This window comes from Podospora anserina, chromosome 1 (genome assembly GCF_000226545.1).
Source record: "Podospora anserina S mat+ genomic DNA chromosome 1, supercontig 1".
Lineage (NCBI taxonomy): Eukaryota > Fungi > Ascomycota > Sordariomycetes > Sordariales > Podosporaceae > Podospora > Podospora anserina.
The window spans coordinates 477,404-500,294 of NW_001914859.1; the positions used below are offsets into that span (position 1 = coordinate 477,404).

At 50.6% G+C, this 22,891-nt stretch overlaps 7 protein-coding genes across 7 annotated transcripts, besides 1 other annotated feature; 6 read left to right on the forward strand and 1 right to left on the reverse strand.

The window, feature by feature from the left end:
- Positions 1-1,626: 1,626 nt before the first annotated feature.
- On the forward strand, positions 1,627-2,683 carry PODANS_1_1442 (uncharacterized protein; the record flags this gene model as incomplete). The annotated part of the gene is made up of 2 exons (XM_001912299.1): positions 1,627-2,128; positions 2,187-2,683. The coding sequence occupies 2 exons, from the start codon at positions 1,627-1,629 to the stop codon at positions 2,681-2,683; spliced, it is 999 nt and encodes a 332-aa protein (XP_001912334.1).
- Positions 2,684-3,288: 605 nt separating this feature from the next.
- Positions 3,289-3,386, forward strand: a tRNA (tRNA-Leu).
- A 1,534-nt stretch (positions 3,387-4,920) lies between these two features.
- PODANS_1_1444 (uncharacterized protein) lies at positions 4,921-5,651 on the forward strand (the record flags this gene model as incomplete). The annotated part of the gene is made up of 2 exons (XM_001912300.1): positions 4,921-5,176; positions 5,233-5,651. 2 exons carry the CDS (start codon positions 4,921-4,923, stop codon positions 5,649-5,651), a joined length of 675 nt encoding a protein of 224 aa, XP_001912335.1.
- Positions 5,652-11,467: 5,816 nt separating this feature from the next.
- On the forward strand, positions 11,468-12,606 carry PODANS_1_1450 (uncharacterized protein; the record flags this gene model as incomplete). Its single annotated transcript, XM_001912301.1, has 2 exons — positions 11,468-11,663; positions 11,720-12,606. 2 exons carry the CDS (start codon positions 11,468-11,470, stop codon positions 12,604-12,606), a joined length of 1,083 nt encoding a protein of 360 aa, XP_001912336.1.
- A 653-nt stretch (positions 12,607-13,259) lies between these two features.
- Positions 13,260-14,785, forward strand: PODANS_1_1455 (uncharacterized protein; the record flags this gene model as incomplete). The annotated part of the gene is made up of 3 exons (XM_001912302.1): positions 13,260-13,338; positions 13,392-14,002; positions 14,102-14,785. The coding sequence occupies 3 exons, from the start codon at positions 13,260-13,262 to the stop codon at positions 14,783-14,785; spliced, it is 1,374 nt and encodes a 457-aa protein (XP_001912337.1).
- Positions 14,786-15,279: 494 nt separating this feature from the next.
- PODANS_1_1460 (uncharacterized protein) lies at positions 15,280-16,131 on the reverse strand (the record flags this gene model as incomplete). Its single annotated transcript, XM_001912303.1, has 2 exons — positions 15,280-16,036; positions 16,094-16,131. 2 exons carry the CDS (start codon positions 16,129-16,131, stop codon positions 15,280-15,282), a joined length of 795 nt encoding a protein of 264 aa, XP_001912338.1.
- Positions 16,132-17,226: 1,095 nt separating this feature from the next.
- On the forward strand, positions 17,227-18,466 carry PODANS_1_1470 (uncharacterized protein; the record flags this gene model as incomplete). The annotated part of the gene is made up of 2 exons (XM_001912304.1): positions 17,227-17,402; positions 17,473-18,466. 2 exons carry the CDS (start codon positions 17,227-17,229, stop codon positions 18,464-18,466), a joined length of 1,170 nt encoding a protein of 389 aa, XP_001912339.1.
- A 1,225-nt stretch (positions 18,467-19,691) lies between these two features.
- Positions 19,692-22,312, forward strand: PODANS_1_1480 (uncharacterized protein; the record flags this gene model as incomplete). The annotated part of the gene is made up of 2 exons (XM_001912305.1): positions 19,692-20,201; positions 20,258-22,312. 2 exons carry the CDS (start codon positions 19,692-19,694, stop codon positions 22,310-22,312), a joined length of 2,565 nt encoding a protein of 854 aa, XP_001912340.1.
- Between the last annotated feature and the right edge of the window lie 579 nt (positions 22,313-22,891).

Genomic DNA, 22,891 nt, shown 5'->3' on the forward strand with positions numbered 1-22,891 from the left:
TTGAAGAAGGGTACCAAGGGTGAAGGTTCCGTCAAAGGTCGAGAGAGAATAGTAAGCCGAGAAGAGGTTATGTGCCAAGACAAAAGAGCCTGACAACTGCTGATAACTTGGGAAGAAAGCTGGAAAAGGTGCGGAAAGGGTCGGCGTCCCCTAGAAAACAGTTAATGCATCAAGTTAAAAGATCCAGCCTCGCTGGTAGCGCCTATAGTGGGTTAGTACCATTGTTGTGCAGGGCAATGCATATGAAACTTACTCTCGGTCTGTAGCAGGCTCAAGATCTTGTCGAGATTTGTGTTGATGGCTGCCTCTGTCTTGTCGATAGCCTTGACCATGGCTTCGGAGGACCTCACCATAGTCCTGGCTTGCACCATGTTCGGCAGTGGAGGCCTGAATGTCGACAAAGTTCTCCTCCTGCCTCTCCAACTCGCTTTTCCGGTGCTCCAAGTCCATCTTTTCTTTGGCCAAGGCCATCTCGGCATCCTTGACAGCTTTCTCCCGGTCCACGATGGCGGCGAGTGTGTTTTTGTTGTCAGCAGCTTGCTGCAAGAGCTTCCACAACCTCTCCTCCTCGGCCTTGGGGCCAGATCTGACAGCCTCGTTGATGCTGCTCGAGGTCGCTCACGATTGGCTCCCTCTTGTTTTCGTCGGCAACGCACTTTTGCAGAATGGTGATATGCGAGCTGGTGATGACCTGTCTGAGCTCGAGCAAACACGTGAGCTTATCTGGATCGCTCCCGAACGCGGCTTTCTCCTTCCTCGAATTCAAGCAAACATCCTCAGCATGTTGGTGGGTATACGGAGAACATGGAGGTACACATTTTCATGTCACTGTGTAAGGTAGCTAGCTGTATCATAACCAAAACCAAGAGATGAAAGGTGGTTATGACATTTCCTCAGGGAAATATGGGTAGGTAACCAGTGATATCAAATACTTCCACACTCCATGCGTCAGACATTGGCCATTACAGGCATTTGGGGTCATGATCGCTTTGGTACCTCTCGTGGTCTATTCATTCTAGAATCCAAGTTGATTATTTAGGGGCTAGATATAAAGCATCCAGTATGTGGGTACTTCAGTGTTGAGGGAGCCCTTAGGTTCGGGAATACCAATCAGCTTGGATCAGCAACAGAGGGGACCACGTTGAGTGGACATGAAGATGGGCCTTATGCAGAGAGTCTATACAGCTAGGTACATACATGGTCAGCAGAGCTGAGACCGTGGCGTGCTTGATGCTGAAGAAAATGCGGAGAACTCGCACCTGAGCTGTTGGAAGTTTCTCGCCCTGATTCTTGAGCCCGTAATTATATATCATTGACCCACAGACCGGCTTTCTTTCGTTGCCTTCCTACTCACCCTCTCGCGACTTGAAAAGAGCCCTCTCTCCCCAACTAGGACACCTCTTTCGACTCTTCATCACCTCGCGGACACCTCTTTCGACTCTTCATCACCTCGCGGCATTTCTCAAGCGGTAGACCCATTCTCTCTCAGGCCGCAGCTAGGTACTAGATATTCCAGTGTCAAGGCGTTTCTTTTGGGATTTTCAGCATGTCGACTAACTCATCAATAGCCACTCCACTCCCCTCTTGGCCCCTCGATTCACTCTTCCACCGCGCCATTTATCAACAATGTCCAACCAGATCAACCAAGGTCTCCAGGACTACTTCCGCCTTGTTTCGGAGACTTTGAAACGCATCGACCAAGAGACAGAGCGTGATGATGGTTCTCGCTTGATCGAGCTGAATGAACTCCGTAGTGTCATCTTGTGCGGCCAAGGCACAACCATTCTCAACAACATTCTTGATGCCCAAGCCAAAGTGGACGCCGCGACCCGCAATCTTGAAGCCCGAAACAAAGAGCTGTTTGAGCTGGGACGCTCCATTGAAGAGAATCGTTCTGCTTTGAAGCAGAAGGAGGATGACTTGGTGCGCGACCTTGACGCACAGCGTCGTGTTCTGGAGCAAGAGAAGATGGATCTTCAGATCCAAAAGCAAGCCTTCCTTGACGCCCAGGCTATTTCCACTGAGACTCGAGACACAATCTCGAAGACGGAGACTGCCCTCGCCGGTGTTATGGCAGCCCAGAGCAAGTTTGAGTCAGACCTTGGCACACTGCTGAAGGCCAGTAATGGTACGTAATCCCAAATTCCTTACCTATCGACGCAACAGACCACTAACACCTGTGACAGTCGGTAAGGAGATGGCGCCTCCGCGAAAGAGAGCCAGGACTCAAGACGGCATCGAAGTTGACAGGGTTCAACTTCCCCCCAAGGTGGTCGCGTTCAAAGAGAAGCGGCTAGAACATCTGACATGGCTTGCTGGTGCCGCAGTTATCATTGAGGGCAGTCTGTGGTATCGCAAAAGCAACATTGAGACCGGCATTTGCATCATGAACCTCATATCCTCTAATGGCAAGTGGATTGAGAGCTTCCACGCTTTCTGCAGGAGTGAGAATGGCCTCGAGCATCCGGTGGCTTATTGCTTCTATGCGATTCTCGAAAGCGATCGGAATACCCCTTGGATTCTCGGGGGCGGATGTCACTGTCCACAGCATCGTTTTCCTTGGTCAAGTGAAGGAGGGAACTGCATTGATATTATCAAGATGGATGCTGCGGAGAGTTATGGGACGATCATGCTCGTTTTCGATGGTGTCAAGATCGTTTTTGATGATGTTAAGAGCCACTGAGACGGTTGCTTTTTATCTGGACACAATCAAGATATAGAGACTATGTCCTTTTTCTCTGCTCGTTTGTCTAGGAAGAAAGGTGACGCGTGAAACCAATAGCTGAGGCATTTCACATACCTGCTTAAGGTGGGTATGTTGTCCGAAGGCTCTCAGGATAGCTAGGTAGTTTAGTCTGAAAACCCTCATGGCTTTCAGCAACAGGAGATTGGGGTCCGGCGAAGCACTGTTTGTATACTGCCATTAAGTTGAATATCAGCATCAAGCACTCCTTCGAGGATGGTCGCCAATGCCCCGATGGCATCTGGCCTTGAAGGAATAAAATTTAGGGGAACTGTGTTCAGAGTCCCAAAGTTATATGGGGAGATCAAACTTACTTAACAGCGCCAAGGATATCTAAAAGTTGCCCTGAGTGGTTTTAGCAGCAACGGCATAGATAGCCAGCGATGTAGTTAGACTATAGGTATGTGTACAGTGGGAAAGTCTGCTTCATTATGTGAGTTCTGCTCAATTTGCTGGATCTCAAATGGAATTCCAAGATGCGATGATTGCCATTGTCCATTGTGCACAATATGAATAGGGGGGCAGGCCGCAAAGACGTCATTGGAGCAGACATGGCCGAGTGGTCTAAGGCGATGGTTTTAAGTTACATTTAACTTTATCACCATTATCGAGAGATGCGTGGGTTCGAACCCCACTGTCTGCAAATATTTTCAATGATTTTTGGCTCTGAAAAATATGTTTTTGACAATGATGTGTTTCTTTTTGATTGAGTTCACGACGGCATTATGTAAGTCTTATAAAGGGGTTTGAATATACTGGGCTTTTTCGTAGAACGGAGAAGGAATGCTGTAACAGAAAACTCATCGGTTTGCTCCGAACCATTCAGAACAGAAGAAGCCTTCTACTACTCATAGCAACTCATCCGAGCATTTATATTTTGGCGCGTTACCGAGCGGTTGAGCAACTATCTAGTCTCCTCAACCAAGTCAGATAACGAGTGCAGTAAACAACCAACAATAAAAGAGGCAATACGGTGTTTAAGGATCATCGCCTGAAGCCTAAGCCTTACCCGAAGCCCAACGCAACGGCAACCAACAACTTCTCAACAACCGGCACAAGTTACATAAGTACTTGACGGGCACCAAGTGTTATATTTGTGGCCATGCCCCTAAAGAAGCCACAAATATTGAGCTCGTGATCTTCGTACTGGAAAATGCCTTTCGCAGTAGAGGGGACAGAATGGGTCGATTCTAACCCAGTTGTAGGCATGAGTCCTCTATACTCCGCCGTGCTTGAGAACGGCTACTTGTGCCTGAGAGTGAGACTTTGAGTTTAGATAACTCGTCCCAGCAATTCTTTGAAATATAATATGGTTCCATTAGCTCCGTTCGAGAAGAATCAGCTGTTGCTTTTCTTTTTATTCAATCACCGAGCTAAATCGCCACAGGTAGAAAGTGCAAGTTATATTATTTGCATATCTCAAGATTGATGGATGAGAACGCTGAACCGGGAATTTGGTGTGAGTGGGTGCCTATTTAATGATGGCGCAGTAAGCTGGCTTGATTCTCCATTTGGTCAGGGGTAAAGGGGTTTGTTTACTATAGACAAACCATCGACTTTGATGTGTTTGGCTTTTAGTACCTTTGCATGCAGCTAGCTTTTAGCCTTTCCATTAAGCCAAGACCGCGTTGAATGTGTGATTTGTGAGATTATATGGCTTATCCCCTTACTGTTATGTTTCGTGAACCTTGAAGTGCGGTCTCGGACAACATGCTGTGATAGAAGTGTTTTTACAGCCCAGGTATTGGCACCAGTTGTAGTGTTTCTGGCTGCTCATGTGTGTGTTTTCACTTGTAAGATGCATCATATATGTAGCCTACGAATTGGATGGTCCAGGGCTTTCTTTGGACAGTTCAACATGTCTGACCTTTCCTTGTCCCGAAATGCTCGGCGAGCACTGCTCGCCGAACAACCAAACAAACCCTTGCCCTATGTTTCCCGGTACACCACGGAACACCCTGGAGTTTGCTCACAGCAAGCTATACGCCGGGTGATGTCGTCCTGCGCCCATAGCTCCATAATGGTCCAAGCAGCTTCCATTGTTTTCAAATGTTCTTTCTGCAATTCAACAGTGATTTGTTTTGCCCACGCTTCAAAATAAGTTTTCAGTAAATTCTCAAATTCTCCCCCTCTCTCAACAGCCAACAACAGCCCCAAGTAATCTTTCGATAGCAACAATGTCTGACACTGAAATCTCTGACACTGAAATCTCCGACACTAATATGTCCGACTCTGGCACCGACAACCTTGAGAGTCTCCTGAGAGACATCCGAGAAGAGGATGCAGTGTTGAACGAGAACAGAGTCCTGTTCAAAAAGGACAAAGCCGAGTTTGAGAAGGAGAAGGCTAAATTCGAACAGGAGAAGGCCAAATTGGCGGAGGAGAAGGCCAAGTTGGAGGAGGAGAAGGCCAAGTTGGAGCAGGATAAGGCTGGTATGTAAATTGACGAAGTATATGACCAGATGATCACGTAACTGACTTTGAGACAGGATCCTCGTCTGAGGCCCAACGCGACAATACCCGTCTCGAGGTGCTTGAACACTTGACGGGTGCCAAGTGCTATGTATGTGGCCAAGCCCCTGACGAAGCGACGAACATCGAACTCGCGATCTTCGTGCTAGAAAACGCCCTTCGTAGTGGAGGCGACAGGATGGGCCGCTTTCATCATTTTAGGCTCAATGCCGAAGAGGACGAGCCGTTATGCTTGTATGGGGTTATGGAGCTTGGGCACGAACACCCGCAAGTCGCCCGCCAACTTTGCTGCTGTCCACGGGATATATACCCATACAGCCTCAAGCGTACTGTTTGCGGTTTTCAAGTCACGCCGTTGACACATGGAGAGTTTGCGTTTATTTTCGACGCGGCAGTTTATCCTGGCATTGGAGTCTATCGGAGGAATTGCTACTGAGAATTTGGCACATGGGAAGGGGGTTAGAATACTTGGCTTGAGAGTCCGCGACAACACTTCGATTGGATCCATTGGGGGTAGCAGGTTTCTATAGTTCCAAGTTCCAAAGGAAAACAAGGGTCTGGCAGCTTAGGTAGACGTAGCAGCTGATACCAAACACCTTTATCAAGTCAAAATCATAAGCGAAGAAAGTCAGGTCCCCTCCAGTCTTTGCTACCTGCCTCAAACTCGGGCCACTATGGAGGGATGGAGACTGTGATTCAAAGTACATGCTTGAAAAGACGTGGAATACAAGGTAATAAAGGATCTGTACTTATGTTGAATTCAACAGGTAAGATACATGCTGCTAATAATCCTGGAAATTGTCTCAGATATTCCCCAAAACTGCCCGCAATTCTCTGTACACGACCTGGTACCTTCACCTCCCCTCTTCCAGAATCCAAAATCTCGTTTTACGCACCTTGACGGAGTTCTTCTCTTGGCAACTTTATACAACTCTCCCAGAGTTCCAACCGTGCCAAGTGTCAGCTGACGGTGGCGTAAGTTAGAAAAATAGACGTGAATATCGGAAAGAAAATATATGTATTTCCAAATCTGTGGGCGATGATCTCAGTCGATTGGCGAAAATGTGATGTCGGATTTAGAGGACCCTACTGGCCCCGACCACTGAGTGATGTGAGATCTCAAATCCCGTTGCTTACCGATCTAGGGCCGCCATGTGACAGCAATACGCCCTAAGCTTTTAGTTGAAAGAAGATTTCTTTGGGCACCTGTTGAAGCATACCTAAGTATAAAAGAAGCTACCCTCCCGGAGAGAGAACTCAACACAGACAAGCACCTACAGCTTCTTTGCCAAGATACAACTCCCGTCAACTCGCACCAAAGTCTTTGTTCATCTAGTCAGCATGGTTCACTTCAAGACACTTCTCACCCTGCCTGCATTTGGAGGCTTCTCATCCAATGCTGCTCCTGCAACCGACATCTCCACCTCTGGGTTGGGCGATATTGGCACACGTCAAGAACAGTCGACCGATATTTATGCCTGTGAACACAGCAGGTGGCTAGGTCATTGCCAGAACTTCAGGTCTGTTTCTAGGGTTTGCTATAAGTAATAACAATATCACAGGACATAGCTTGACCTCACTGATGCATGAAACGCAGTGAACATCCCCACCAACATAAACGACCGAATCAGTCCTATTCGGAACAACGATTCCAGACTCTTTCACTGCGTGTCGTACCAGTATGAAACATTTTGTTACCCGATTCGAGTTATAGTTTTAATTCTAATGGTGTAAAATTGGGCATTCTAACTGCGAGGGCGTATGCTATACTAATTAGTATAATGCCAACCTTGCTGATGGCTACGGCTTCTTCAACGACCGCATCAGCTCTTGGCGCTGCACCTTTGGCTTCTATTACGTCCCTTTGGCCATCGAGAAATAGACTAGCAGGATGCAAATACCATCCAACAAGGATTCCTGGGGAATTGACTTTCTTGTAACTGGTCGGGCAGTTTGGTCTTTACGAAAGTGAAAGCCGTATTATGAGGTAGCTTAGTAGTAGATCAATCGATTATTTTTACAACAGTCTTGTCCAAGATTCCCTAATCCCTTCCTTTATTGCCATTCGTTCGTACCAAAGCCGATTCAACCTACCATCTTTGAGACTCACCAACAGCTTTTGTATTTTAAGAGCATCTAAAATCTATAGCATGCGGCAAAGCGCAAACTTACCATGTATTGAAGACTTTTATTTGGCAGGATCAACAGTCTTGGTAGAAATGGAGCGTTTATGCATGTAACAGTGCAACTCTTCTCATTATCTGGTCTATTCCCAATACCAAGTTCCCTTCAAAAGCACTAGCCCACGCAGAGGTCAACTGCTCACGACGCCATCCTTTCATAACCTGAGGTCATAATCAGAGATCATCAAATAGGGATGATGCAGCACATCGAATTGATACGATCACCAAAAAAACCATTGCCGTCATGAAGATTGGGGTCATTTTGGTTGGTGTATGTACGACCAGCACAGTTTCCATGTCTGCAATAGAAGTTCACAGGTTAGATCTTGATGACAACTCTCTCAGAGCTGGGCATGATAAACCATATTCTTATGGGGTAGGTTATTCCACATACTCGTACCACTCGCAGTAGAATCGATCCGTGTCGAGGTTACGGATCGAACTGATCACATCATTCCACTCGGTGAGGACGTTGACTATATGAACAATGAGACTATGTCAGTGCGCTGGAGGCGGATTTGACAAGAACTAGGCAGTGGGCCCGTCAATATCCTAAAGTTTGGGATGATCCTCGCAGCCTTCGTTGTTGTACATCAGAAAGGTTCCGCAAGGAGTGCCCCAGTTGATGTAATGACATGCAAAAACATGGGCAGTCCATTGTCGTGCCTCGAGGGTGTTCTCTTTGGTGACTTGCGGTGCAGCAGTTGCGGAGAGGACGCCCAGGGCGAGCAAGGTGGTGAAAGATTTGAGATTGAACATAGCTTCTGCGCAGAAATGTCGTGAATGCTGCTTTGAGGATGCTCAAGATAGGTCAGGAGCTTACTCGTGGTGAGACGAACCGCCTGCTCTTATACTTCTTACTTGGCTTATCTTCATGTGTTGATGCACCCAAAAGGCTCAGCAATGGTCGAGATAGGTAAGGTAGGTAGATACCTACCTACCTAGACATGTCCGAACAATTATCTGGCCCTCTCATGTTGAGTTCAGTTCATCATGAGATGCCTCGCGACAAGGGATGTTGGATCAAGTGAGGAGGGTACAGCATTGGCATCCGCTATGATGCTGCATCAATAGTGCTGACGCCGCCTCTTGTCTTTGCGGCAACAAAGCCAGGGGTTAAACCTGAAGAACGCTCCCGCTGACGCACAGGCAAGGCTATCTCGGCGTAGAAGCATTATACTGGTTTGATTGGATTGCTACGATTGGATTTTGTTGGCGTTGGAGGTTGATGAAGTTTCTCGGACATGCACCCACCGGCCCGCTCCCTGAGACCCAGCACTGATCAAACAACTGACCAAAATACTGGTGTCTTTGCTTCCAACATGCGTATATTTTCGCCTTGGCAGATTTCTCCACCTTTAACAACATTGGCCTTCTTGATAGGTAGGTATCACCGACTGATGCTGTTCTCATGACCCTTGCACGTAGAGGTTAGCACAAGACACTCTTATACCAGATATCTTTTGAGTCGGGTTCTATCAAGTCTGATCGATCAAGATGACGTGAATGAGTGCCATGCAGTAGAGATTTATCATTCCATATTTATTCCTTATTCACACCGTTCAGATGACGAACGAAGACCTTTCAAGGGCTGTTCATTCCATTTCAATCTCTCCCATGCTCTACGCCTCAGCGCTCTCAATAACAGCGCCAAGAGCTGATGCGGTCATTGAAGAAGCCGTCGCCATCAGCGAGATTGGCATCTTCTTGGTTGGTATAAAACCGACCTTCGCAGTTGCCATGTCTATGGGCTCGTGAAATATTAGCTGGACTGAGCCTAAAAGAAAGACTGGAGGAATTGGCACTTACTCATACCAAGTGCAAGACCAAGCAGCCTGGTTGCAAATCGAGCTGATCACGTCATTTCAGTCGGATGGGACATTGACTAGATGATTGTTAATACTTGCTGCTGATTGGGTTGTCCAAATGTCGGATAGCGGCGGGTTCCTCACAGCATTGGCTAGCTTCAGACTAAAAGGGTTGGCAAGGGGCGCCCCAGTACGTGTGGTGGCAGGCGTAAACAGCTCTTCCGGTCTGACGAGGGGCAAGCTTACCCTCTTCAGCATCCGCGGCGGGAGCGGGGGCGGCAGTGGTCAGAACGCTCATTGTCAGCAGGGCGGTGAAACACTTGAGATTTACCATTTTGATGAGGTGTTAGGGGGCGATGGGGATCAGAGACTGTTGGATTAATGGTAGCTCTGGTGAATTGAAAAGTTCGTCTGCTCTGGGTGCCCGGTCGAGCTTTCTTTATAGTTTCCCTTCGACTGATCAATAAGGTACCTCATCATGTCCGCAGACTGGATGTCCAAGATGATACTACTCGGTCCTTGACAGAGCCAGTGACTCCGGCACATCGGTTATTTCCAAGCCTTCACGCTGTGAAGTATGTTGGATCACATGACTGTTGGCTCAAGAACTCGTTGGTTGAGGTTCATGTCAGGTCAACGCTTATACGTTGTCGATGGTAGCTGGTAGTTTGGTTCATGCTCGATACCTTACCCTACAGGCAACTGCATTGCCAATAACACACCATAATTCTGGTTAGGCAAGTACTATTGTTTGCTGAATCTACCACTCCATGCCTGACCAATTAAGAATAGGTAGGCATCTTCATTTTACATTCTGGTCTGAGCTGGATCCTTTGCAGGAATCTAGTTCCACTCATTTTGTATCTGTTTAAAGAAAGTCTTTTTGCCCTGGTAGGCCGGAAAACCTAGCTATGCTTCCAAGAACTCTTTGCTTCGAAAGATGATTTAAAAAGTCACAGGTATATCGCCCGGAAGTCTTCTCAATTTCCAAGAAACGTGTCATAGACTCCCAGTCTCCTTCAAGATACGTAGTCCATGCTGCATTCAACCAAATCTGTTCATGATAGCTCCGCGCGATTCCTATCTTGTCTTCCCTTCCCGCTTTTACTTCCATATCAAGGCCCAACCTTAATGATTACGCACACGTGAGCTCTTTGCAGGCCAGGTATCAACTAAGCTTAACCAAACTGTATCTTGAACCCCTGTTGCGAGCTCCTATTGGTCTGTCTGTAGTGGGAAACATGTAAGTGCCAGGGGATGGTCACCAACCACATAAATATTGGCACCATCGTCTCTCAACAGAGGCCTGCGTAGAGTGACCTTGTTCCCGAAAGAATTCGGAATGCAACCCGTCCGATCCCCAGCTGCAAGCGTTGGTACCGTGTTTTTGCCGCTCAGCTACTGAACGTCAACAAATGAGAGTGCCAAGATGGCTAGGTGATATGTTATCCTAACCAAAGAGTTAGATCCTGATTTCCAATACCAGAGCCAACACTCTAAACCAGATAGAATTGACTATCACATGCGAATCATGTAGTATCGAAAGAACGGTCAAAAAGGTCGCATGATCAAGAATGTTGGCCAACCTGAACCAATGTCTAGTCTAACGAGACATTGTTTCCGTGTTTCGGGTGTTTCGATTCTGAGATAACCAACAGATATAAGATGGGTTGTGCGCAGGCTTGTCTGAGGATCTGCTGTCCCACACTCTCTAACAAGTTCTCAGACTGAACATGCCTGAGTTAGGAGTGCTCTCCTACACACTAGGCACGCTGTTACCGTCGAACCGGCAGCTGGGAGCCCATGACGCTCACTTCCCTCGATGATTGCTGTCATGCACATGCTAAACGTCGACAAGTTGAGATCATCACCGACCTTGTCAGACTGGCGTATAGCTCGGTGAAGCTTCAGACAGAAGCAGTCATATGGTAAGTAAACAGTCCCAAGTCTTCAGCCCCTATCCTTGTCGCCCTGCTTGGAAGCTCCACTGGTCGGTGGGTAGCGTCCCGATCCGCCTCCAGGTACCGGCAGGTTGGGACGCTGCGGGGTAATTAGCGGCATCAGCGGGGCCGGGAATGACGGCATCATCGACAGTCCGGCCATCGGAGCTTCGTTTGTTTTTGAGATACAAGTGGATTGGTAATCCGGGAAACGGAATCCTGGATAACCCTTGATCGTGCTGAATGATAAAAACAATTTCGGCAACTTTTGTGTAGGCTTTGTACTTGTTCGCCAACATCAGTCCAATACCAAGCCTCACCATGGCATCAGGTCCCATCAAGATCGCAGTCCTCGACGACTACCAGGGTATCTCTGAACCCAAGTACCAGAGACTTGACCCCTCAAAGTATGAGGTGTCTTTCTTCAAAGACACTCTGCCCCCGTTCAATCATTCCGATACCACCCAAGATGTCAAGGACAAACTTGTCGCCAGACTCGAGCCTTTCACGGTGATCTGTATGGAAGACGTTGCTTTCATGTGTTGAGATAATCAGATGGCTAACAATTGCTAGCCACCATGAGGGAGCGTACTCCTTTCCCAAAGGATTTGATTGCCCGCCTCCCCAACCTGAAGCTCCTCTTGACTACCGGAAACCGCAACTTGGGGCTGGACCTGGAAGCCTTCAAAGAGCGGGGCATCCCTGTTGCTGGTGCTGTCGACAGAGCTCATGCAGGGTCGGTAGGTTCTATCAGCACAACGGAGCACTGTGTCGCCATGATCCTTGCTGCGGCTCGCAACATTGCGCAAGACGATTTCTCGGTCAAAGCTGGTGGCTGGCAAACAGTTCCTGCCGTCTGTCTTCGCGGCAAGATCTTTGGCACCGTCGGTCTCGGGCGGTTGGGCATTGCCGTTGCAAAGATCATGTACCTGGCCTTCGGGATGCGCATCATCGCCTGGAGCTCCAACCTGACACAAGATGCTGCCGATGAGAAGGCTCGGGCTGCCGGATTTCCCGTCGAAAATGAACACGGAGAGAAGACCTTCAAGGTTGTCAGCAAGGAAGAGCTTTTCAAGACGGCAGATGTGGTCAGCATTCACCTTGTTCTCTCGGATCGGTCCAGGGGCAGCATCGCTGCTGCTGACCTCGCTCTGATGAAGCCCTCTGCCATCTTTGTGAACACGTCGCGGGGACCTCTTGTTGTGGAGAAGGATCTTCAGGATGCGCTAGAGCAAGGCAAGATCCGCGCAGCAGCTCTCGATGTATTTGAAAGAGAGCCTCTGCCGCTGGACAGCAGGTGGAGGACAACAAAGTGGGGACAAGATGGAAGGAGTCGCGTGTTGCTCACGCCTCATATGGGCTATGTGGAAGAAGCGACACTCGATGCCTGGTATGAGGAGCAGGTAGCAAATCTGCTGAGGTGGGAGAAGAATGAAGGTCTTACAACCCCATTGTATTAGCTGCCATGCATTGCTTCTTGATCAATGATAATAAGCTATGCGCTTTGTTCAGCCGTCTTTGGTCACATCATAAGTGTTTTACACAGGGTGAATCATGGCCATTGAAGCAATAACGGTCACCTCTCTCGCGGCGTTCTTTCTCTCGGTGCCTGGCACTCCTGCCGTCTTTTACCTATGTTCAGGTTTCCGCTCATTTTACTTAGGGTGCCTTTGCGTCATCTCATTCGTGCCTTCCCTTCTCTTCAGCACTTGCTGATTCCTGAAAGGCCCGTGCTATCGGCGGCGTCGTCTGTTTACTTACCTCCTACTGCAAAGCTTCCAGGTTTCTGCTGGCTTATCCTCTCTTCTCTTGGATCCCAAAACCACAGCTTCGTGGAGTTTCTCTGCCAGCAACAAACACGAACTTGGACAACCGCTCCGAAGAGGAAACCCACACGCCTATCCAATCATCATCTAAACCCGCTTCTGTGTTCTCGAGCAACCTGTCCGACGTCACCCTTTTCTACAAACATCCTTGGCATCTTTGCGACGGTCCTCTCATCAAAGCTGTCAAGTAAGACGAACCATGGCATCGCAGCGGGAGCCCCACAACAGTACGGAAGCACAAATTTCCATCATCAGCAGTGACATCAAGCTAAGGTTTATGTGCAGGCATGACGCTACCACTTCGCACCCGTGAGGCTCCCCAAGGTCCCCGAAAGCAGGTCCAGCTCCAACGGGCCACAGCTAGTGGTATGTTGAATTGCAGAATTTGAAAAGCGATTGATCTAATTATTTTGACATAGATATAATGCCTCCCCTCGGTCCCTCCCGCCCCGGGTATGGAAGCCCCTCGTTCGGAATCCCTCCCGCCCCGGTCATCGACCGTCCTCTTCATCTCTGGGGTCAAACGACCCCAGTTCAAGTCCCCCAGGGCCATCCGGGGGCTCATTACGGACCAATCCCTATTCAGGGTACCCCTCAAGATCGCTTCAGGCGCGAGGTTCTTGGTCGACGTGGAGAAGCCATGGGTTCGGGGCCTAGATGGACACCTGCTCCTCCCCTTGCCCAACAGTCTTTGAGGAGTAGCGGTGCCCTTCAGCCTTACACCCCCCGAGCCTCATCGACGCCCCCTCAGACCGCTGAAGCGCTGGCGAACGCCCCCCAAAAGCTTTCATTCGCGTGCCAACGGCGTCGCTTCAACCCAGTGTTCGAAGCCTTCGAAACCTCCGACGGCAGACACGGGTGCCATGTCAAAATAGACGGCGCACTGTTGAGAAGTGACCGTCTTTTTGAAACAGCCCGGCAAGCCAAGGAGGATGCAGCCATGAAAGGGTTGGATTACCTTCGGCAGAACAGCCGGGCAAGTCGGTCTACGGTCCCCTCAGCGAGCTCAGGGGGCGAGCCAAGAACCCAGGTCAGTGGGTCTGCTCAGCGTTTAAAAAACAGAGAGGCTGCTACAGTTCGTCACGGTTCTCCTGCTTCTCGTTCTAACGCACCTAACACTCGTCTCTAGGCACGCCTCCTCCCATCTCAAGCGTCATCTTCCATGCGTTCTGAAGCATCCATCGCTTACCTTGCGACCTCAGTTGCTCGTCTTGAGGCGACGATCGCCCATCTCCAGGCACCCGCTTCCAGTGCACGGGATAACTTCACCCGAGTGCCTATCAAGCAAGACCAAGATGTCGAAATGACGGGCGTCCCAGCTTCCGGTGGCACTCTGGTGTCCGTCATCAGCGCGGCCCAGCAGGCAGAATTGCTAAACCAAATACAACGGATCACTGGGATGGACGTGATAAATCCATCCAGGGAGAGTGCCGAGGTGACCTGTGCCTATCTCGAAGGTTTGGCCGTGGGATCACGGCTGGCCACGGTAGCACGCGGCCGTTCCCGCTCCCCTACCCGTTCTCCGCAGACTTCCCGAGGGCGTCGGCACCGTGAGCGTTCACCCGCCGACGCCCGGGTTCGGCTGACCCCGCCCCCAGTGTACCAGCGATGGAGTGGCCGCCCTGCGACAGATCGGTACCGTCCTGGTGAAGACCGGTATTGTCCTGATGAAGTCGGGCGTCTCCGTGACGACACCCGCTCTCGCAACAGGGGCAGTGGTTCAGTGGAATCTGGGGTGACTTCTGGCCATGGCAGTGGCAGGAGCTCCGAGAATGAGAGTGGAAACACTCATGAGAAGCGCTCCTTATCTTGATCTTGACGACGGCGTCTTCTGATACTGGGGCACATTACCGGCTCACAGGAGCTGAGCCGGTATTGTTTGTCAATGGGGGTCGTGTCCTGTCCCCATCGGTGTTTTCGTGTTTTATGTGGAGTTTTGCGTTTTGATATTGGTCTTGTCTTTCATTGCTTTTTCGGGATTGCTGTCTGCCGTTTTCTCATTCCTATTTAACATTGAAGTTCGGCAGAATTGGGGAAATGTGATATTCGGTCATCCTTTGCAGGACTTGCCGTGCCCTTTTGCATGTTTCATTGGGCTATCACTTGCTGAACAATCTGGGATCCGGCGGGATATGGGCCGAAGAATTCATGAGGTTCATACAAAGTACTGACACTGGTTGCTTACACGGCTGTCACGGTTGATGTGGGGAGCTGGCATGTGGAGTAAAAGGCCGCCCGAGATGTATAGTAGTTTCTGTAATCACGAATGTAACAATTGTAACACAGGGAAATATGAGAAGCTGCTTCTTACAGCTTACTTGGCATGCGGGTTGCGCCATCCAACCGGATAACAACTCCATTCAGCATGACGTTCTCGATTGTTTGCTTCACCAAGGAAGCGAACTCCTCTGGCTGACCCGCCCTCGCCGGGAATTCCATGGCCTTTTGAAGGCCCTCTCTCACCTTGTCCGACATCATGGCCGTCATGGCCGAGTCGAACATGCTAGGCGCAATGGTCACAACTCTAATGCCAAATCTTGCGAGATCCCGAGCCATGGGCAGAGTCATGGAGGCAACAGCGCCTTTGCTCGCCGCGTAGGCCACCTGGCCCATCTGTCCCTCAAAGGCGGCGGAGCTGGCCACCATGACAACCACACCCCTTTCCTTGTCCGGGCCATAGGGCTCAGATTTGGCCAGGAGAGGCAGAAACTGACGAGTAACATCAAGAGTACCCCGGAGGTTAATGTTGAGGACAAAGTCGATGCTATCCAGGGAGACGGGGTTGAGGCGCTTGTCGAGGATCAGACCTGGGGCGCCGACACCAGCCGCTGGGATGATACCCGCGAGGGGCTTGCCAATTTCCTTGATCCATGAGGTCACGGCGGAGACGGCAGAGGAGACTGAGTCGGTGGAAGAGACATCGCAGGGGAAGAATTTGGCTGATGGGGCGCCGCCGAGGGAGGTTACGGCTTTGGCGCCGGTTTCTTCGTTGAGATCCAGGATGGCAACGGAGGCGCCGGAGGAGATGAGGGTGCGGGCTGTGGCGAGGCCTAGGCCGGAGGCGCTGGGAGAGATGATCAGTATGGTGATAAGAAGCTGAGATGAAGCCGGGTCAGCTTACCCGCCTGAGATGACAAAGCTGCGGCCGTCGATTTTCATTTTGGATCACTGGAGGAGGATGTGGATGGGATGGGATGAGAGGAACAAGGTGGGGTAGTGGTAGAATGTCAGGTTGAGATGGAAGAGGTCTAAAATTATATGTAAATGGTAAAATACCTGCCGGGCCGGTCGTGTCCCTGGTGTAAGTGACGACGATGGTCTTGGTGTTGTTAAATAAAGTGGGTCATCCGAGTGCCGAGCTCTGTGGGGGAGGTTGCATTGATCGGGAATGCCTCGGTTCCATGTTAAGCAGTCCCCAATAGATGCATGAGCACATGGAGCGGGTCTCGAGCTGTCTGAGCTCAAGCCTCAAAAATTGTGAAGCATCTGCAGGGTCTCCGCCGCATCATTGGTGTGGCTTTGTCACCGTTACGAAACGTTACGAGCCCAACTTCCACACCAGCCACATTTTCCCCCACACGCACATGTCACACTGCAGCCATCGTCCCTCGTGCTCGCTTTCCCTGCCGTCTGGTTCCCCCCTTGTCTGATCTCGTTTCTTTGCTTGCAGATAAGGCCGGCGTCGTGGAACCGAACCTTTACACCAGCTCTTTCAACAAACTGGCTTTCCTTTTTTGATTGCAGTCTGAATAAAGTTGATCGCATCACGAAGGAAAAGGAGAAAACGAAAAGAACGGGAGCCCACTTTTTTCCCATGCAGGTGTTGTACTGTGTACTACACCGCTCCTCTCTTTAATCTTGCTTGTCTTTGGTGTCGCAAAGTTCAACCTTTTCGATCGACGAAAACGCACAATTTCCGGTTGGCGCTAACGCAGGTTTCATGTGTGGCTGGTCTTTTTAGTTATTATTTTTGTTATACAGAAGGATACACGAATTACCAGCTTCTTTGCGCCATAGAGCAACACACAGAGAGTAACAGGTTTCCACACTCGAGTAACAAAGACCACCGAGGGTCGTCAAACACTTTGAGCGAGAGAGATCCACGACGCTACGAACGAACGAACCCCGCCCGAGACATTCTTGGAGTTGCGCGCGCATAGCATACACAGACAAACGCTACCACTACCCAACACCACACCAGAACCCTTTTCATAAACCATATTTGAGGCGAAACACCCAGATAAAAACGATCGCATGAGCAGCTACGTCGAGCTCTCCGGCTTCGGCCGGCCCCGCCGGGGATCCTCCGCCGCGAGCGACACGAGCAGCGCCGGCACAGTCACCCGCGGACAGGACAGAGAACAAGAGCTAGGGAGCATGTACGACTACTTGGCCAAAATCATACTGCTAGGTCCAAGCGGGACTGGAAAGTCTGTTTCCCCCCATGCCACCAACCCCCAACTTTGAACTCTTGCTGACTTGCCTGTATGCATTGTAAAGGTCCTGTCTCCTCCATCGTTTCGTCAAGTCCGAGTGGCGCGTGCTATCCTCCCAGACTATCGGCGTCGAGTTTGCCTCCAAGATCATCAAAGTCGGTACCGGCGCAAGGAGGAAGCGAATCAAACTCCAGCTTTGGGATACCGCGGGCACGGAAAGGTTCAGGTCGGTGTCGAGGTCGTACTATCGGGGCGCGGCGGGCGCGATACTGGTGTATGATGTCACCAGCCATGCGAGCTTCAACAGTCTGCAGCCTTTTCTGAACGATGCGAGGGCGCTGGCGAGTCCGAATTTGAGTCTGTTGTTGGTGGGGAATAAAGTCGACTTGGCGGCTAGCCAGACGGGAGCGTACTCGGATTATGAGGATAATGATGACTGGGGGAGGGACAATAGGCTAGGAGTAGGGGGTGGGAGGGGTGGGGGGTTGCCGACGCCGAGCAGTATCGCCAGTAGCAGTGTTACTTCTTTTCAGACTACGACGACGACGATGACGGATCGGACTGAGCAAGGGGGGAGGGGTCAGCAGACGCCGATGGTGCCGAGTTCGTATTCTAGTATGTCGACTATTCACCCGGGGCTGGGGTCACAACTGAAGGCGACGATTGCGCCGGATGGGAGGGAGGTCGGCGCGGTTGAGGCGTCGAGGTGGGCGAACACGGTGAACATTCCTGTGACGATGGAGGTTTCGGCGCTGAGTGGGGAGGGTGTGGATGAGGTCTTTGGGAGGTTGGCGAGGATGATTTTGACCAAGATTGAGTTGGGAGAGATTGATCCTGACAATCCGATGAGTGGGATTCAGTATGGTGATGCTGGCGCGCTGTGGAATGCTGGCGCAAGTGATGGCGGGAGCATCAAGAGCACTTTGACGGCTGATGACGTTGGCGTCGGGGGAAGAAGGAGAAGAGGAAAGCCAAAACGGATGGGACAGGGTGGGCTGAGAGAATGGGAGGAAGTTTTCACGCTGACGGGAAGGAGAAGAAACAGGGGGTGTTGTTGATGATGGGAGTCGAAAGACGAGGACCTAATGATACCATGCGGCGACTAATACCTGCTGGTAATGGACTGACGATGTGTATGGACTTTTTATGGCATATTTATTCTGCACGACGCTTATCATGTGGCATGGAGTTGGTAGAGGAGCGGGCGGGTCTGTCTCTCTAGACACTCTTTGTTTTTCTTTTTGTTTTTTTTTTGTTTTTTTTTGTTTTTTTTTTGGTACTGCATAGCCTACATGAGTTATTTCTTCTATATTTTTTGATCTTCGTCTGTCTTGATGCAACGGCGGGATGATTTCAGGATCTGGCACCTGAGCATAGTTCGGCGGGTGCCTTGGGGGTTATCATGCTGTTGCCGATGCATGTGATATAGATGGCAGAAACGAAGGGTCCGATATGCACAAGGCTGGACCGACGCAGTCCGTCGCTGCAGATTGTCACGGCGAAACAAAAACTTCCATATGCGCTCCTATCTGGTGAGCTGACTGGCTATACTTCGGCCATCATGAGCTGCTAGCTGGTGAGGTGAGGTTGGAGTTTAGCCTAAAACGGACGCGGACAGCGTCCTTCCGGGCGCCCAAGGAACTTCCGCACTATCATCAGCAGGAGCTTTGATCCTCTGACTCGGCAATGTTTTCTGACACAAAGAGAGCAGAAGTGGACAAAATTCGTTTCTGAAGCATTCAAGAGAGAGCTCATGACCCCGTTATAGTTACAGGCTCATGACTGGCATCAATCATGATGGGCTGGTGCCACAAGCAACCACCAAGCAAATGCCCCAATTTTGCACTTAGATACTCCAACAACAGCATCACAATTGGAGAAAGCAAGCTCCATCTGCAGACTCCAACACGGGATGGACGGCCAGGATGGATGGCCTGCAGCCCCTGGGCGTGTGGGGGGAGGCCAGGGGAGCTCCTTCTTCATTCGCAACGCCATTTGTTCCCTCGGGGTGCCTTCCCCCGCGGTCTTCAACACGGTGAGCGGCAGCTCGAATTCCAGGCCATGAGAGGAAACATTGAAGAGCTATAAGACGGCTCTTGCTCTGGACATGTTCAAGAAATACACAACTCTCTTGTCGGCAGCAGCAGCAGCAACCACAGTTTGTGTCTCTCTGTGAGAGTCATCACCAGGCTGTCCCTCCTTCCACCACCTGTACCCCACTGTCGTTCCCCTCACTGCCCCTCACCACCAACAACCCCACCATACGATAGGGTTTTATGTACCATGGCTCCCGCCGCCGTTATCGTGGTCCCCGTCGACAAGAACTGGGAGTTCAAGCAGCTCGACAAGGAAGACGCCGAGTTCCTCCCCGTTTCCCAGTTCCCGACCAACGTCCACCTCGACCTCATCCACCACAAGATCATCCCCGACCCCTTCATTGGCAAGAACGAGCTCGATGTGCAGTGGGTGGGCGAGGCGCAATGGGTCTACAAGACTACGTTCAAGGGACAGCCCGTCCCAGAGGGGGCCAAGGCTGTGTTGGCCTTCGACGGGTTGGACACCTTTGCGACTGTAAAGGTGAACGGGACCACGATCTTGGAGACAGATAATATGTTCAACCCTGAGAGGGTGGAGGTGACAGGGCTGTTGAAGGAGGAGAACGAGCTTGTTATCAGCTTTGACAGTGCCTATCTCAGGGGCTGGAAGCTGGTTGAGAAGTATCCTGAGCACAAGTGGGGTGTGTGGAATGGTGATAATTCGAGATTGGCTGTGAGGAAGGCGCAGTATCACTGGGTATGATCTCTCTTGTGCAGGCTGTCAAGGAGTATCTTGCTAACAATGAGAAATAGGGATGGGACTGGGGCCCGGCGCTCCTGACTTGCGGACCATGGCGGCCAATCAACCTCGAAATCTACGAAACGAGACTTGCAGACCTCAGCTTTGACAGCACCATCTCCGAGAATCTTAAGTCAGCCGGCATCAAGGCCACAGCTGAAGTTGAGGGGCCAGGTGGAAAGGTCAAATTTGAGCTCTCGCTCGATGGTGAACAAGTGGCGGCCCAAACCGCAGACGCCAATGGCTCCGGCAGCGTCACAGTTTCCTTCCATCTCGACAATCCTTCGCTTTGGTATCCCTTCCGCTATGGAGAGCAGCCCCTTTACACACTCACGGCCACTATCCTGAGTGGCGATGATGAGATTTCCAGCATCAGCAAACGGATCGGTCTTCGCCGGGCCGAGCTCGTTCAGCAACCACTCCTTGACCAGCCCGGAACCTCCTTCTTCTTCCGCGTCAACAACATTCCCATCTACTGCGGTGGCTCGGACTGGATCCCCGCCGACAACTTTATCCCCCGTATCACAGCCCAAAAATACTACGAATGGATTTCTCTTATCCGTGATGGCAACCAGTTCATGGTCCGTGTTTGGGGCGGCGGCATCTACGAGGAACAGGCCTTCTATGATGCATGCGACGAGCTCGGCGTTCTCGTGTGGCAAGACTTCATGTTCGGCTGTGGCAACTACCCTGCCTGGCCTGAGCTGAGGAAGTCTATTGACCGGGAGGCCCGTGAGAACGTCAAGCTCCTCAGACACCACCCTTCTATCGTCATCTGGGCCGGCAACAATGAGGACTACCAGTACCAGGAGTCTGCTGGGTTGACCTACGATTTTGAGAACAAGGACGCCGAATCTTGGCTTCAGACCGACTTCCCAGCGAGATACATCTATGAGAAGATTCTTAGTGATGCCTGCGCGGAACTCATTCCAAGCACTTTCTACCATCCTGGCAGTCCGTGGGGTGCGGGAAGGGATACACACGATGCCACGGTGGGCGATATCCACCAGTGGAACGTCTGGCATGGTACCCAGGAGAAGTGGCAGGATTTTGACAAGCTCTCTGGAAGATTCGTCAGCGAGTTTGGCATGCAGGCTTTCCCGGACGTCAAGACCATCGACGCGTATCTGCCTCTCGGCAAAGACGACCCGGACCGATACCCCCAATCTTCCACTGTCGACTTCCACAACAAGGCCGACGGTCACGAGAGGAGAATCGCTCTGTATCTGGTGGAGAACATGAGATATGCCCCTGACCCCTTGGAACAGTTTGTCTACTCTACCCAGTTGATGCAGGCAGAGTGTCTTGCCAGCGCGTACAGACTCTGGAAGAGGCAGTGGAAGGGTCCAGGGAGGGAGTACAACGCGGGTGCTTTGGTGTGGCAGATCAATGACTGCTGGCCGGTGACGAGTTGGTCGATTGTGGACTTTTATCTCCGGCCAAAACACGCTTTTTACACGGTCAAGCGGGAGATGGCGCCCGTTTCGGCGGGGATCACGCGCAAGATTCACAAGCACCCCAGGGATAAGTACACGCGGGTGTATATCGACACTGAGACGAAGATTGAAGTCTGGGGGAGCAACCTTACCCTTGAGGATTTGACTGTTGATGTGGTGCTCAAGGCTTGGGATGTTACTACTGGGGAGTTGACGCTTGAAAAGAAGATTGCCGAGGGGTTGGTCCTGCCAGAGAATAGATCGACGGAAGTGGGCGCGTTGGATGTTCCGGTGAGGGAGAAGGGCAAGGGAGAGGAGAACAAGATTGTCGTGACGGCGTATATTGTTCAGAATGGCAAGCAAATCGCGCGGTATGTCAACTGGCCGGAGCCGCTCAAGTATGTGCACCTCCAGAAGCCGAAGGAGCTCAAGGTGGTGCTCAATGATGATGCCACGGCTGTGGACATCAGCGCTGAGGTCCCCGTCAAGGGTGTCGCGCTGGAGTGCGAGGATGATGCGGTCAAGTTTGATGATAATTTGGTGGATATTGTTCCTGGGGAGGTGGTTTCTATTGCTGTCAAGGGGGCGACGAAGGAGACCAAGATTTCGACGAGGTATTTGGGCATGATCTAGACTTTTTTGCTTTTCATTTGCTGGGATTTTTACAGGGCAAAGGGACAAAACGGACGATGTTATATTCTCAGACATACCTTAGATGATATGCAGTTGGTAGGCCTTGGAAGAAAGACAATAGGCCGGTTTAACATCCCCAAAAAGAACTTTCATGCAATGACTTGGCTCAAGTATTGAGATCATCCGGGCAGACCAAGACATCATCAAGCCATTAAAATATAGTCATACGGCCTCATATTATCACTGAAACCCTTTTCGACTACCTCTCACCACCCATTGACTACCTGTTTAGCCATACAGAATCTATTTTGGGGCCTATTAACCATCTTCAAAGGACTAGTGGCTTCCTTTCACTGTCTTAATTCAAGCAGCAATCTCGACTTTTCTCACATACTCGGTGTATTCACCATTCACCACTTCATGCTTCAGTTGTTCATCACATTCAACTCAACAGCGCGGACCTCACGGGCTTTCCTTGGGCGCTCTGAGAAAGGCACTCAGAGACCGCTGCCAATATACAGTTGAGTTCACTCAGGATATATAACACGTTGACAGGGGCAAACCGTGCCGCAAGTATAG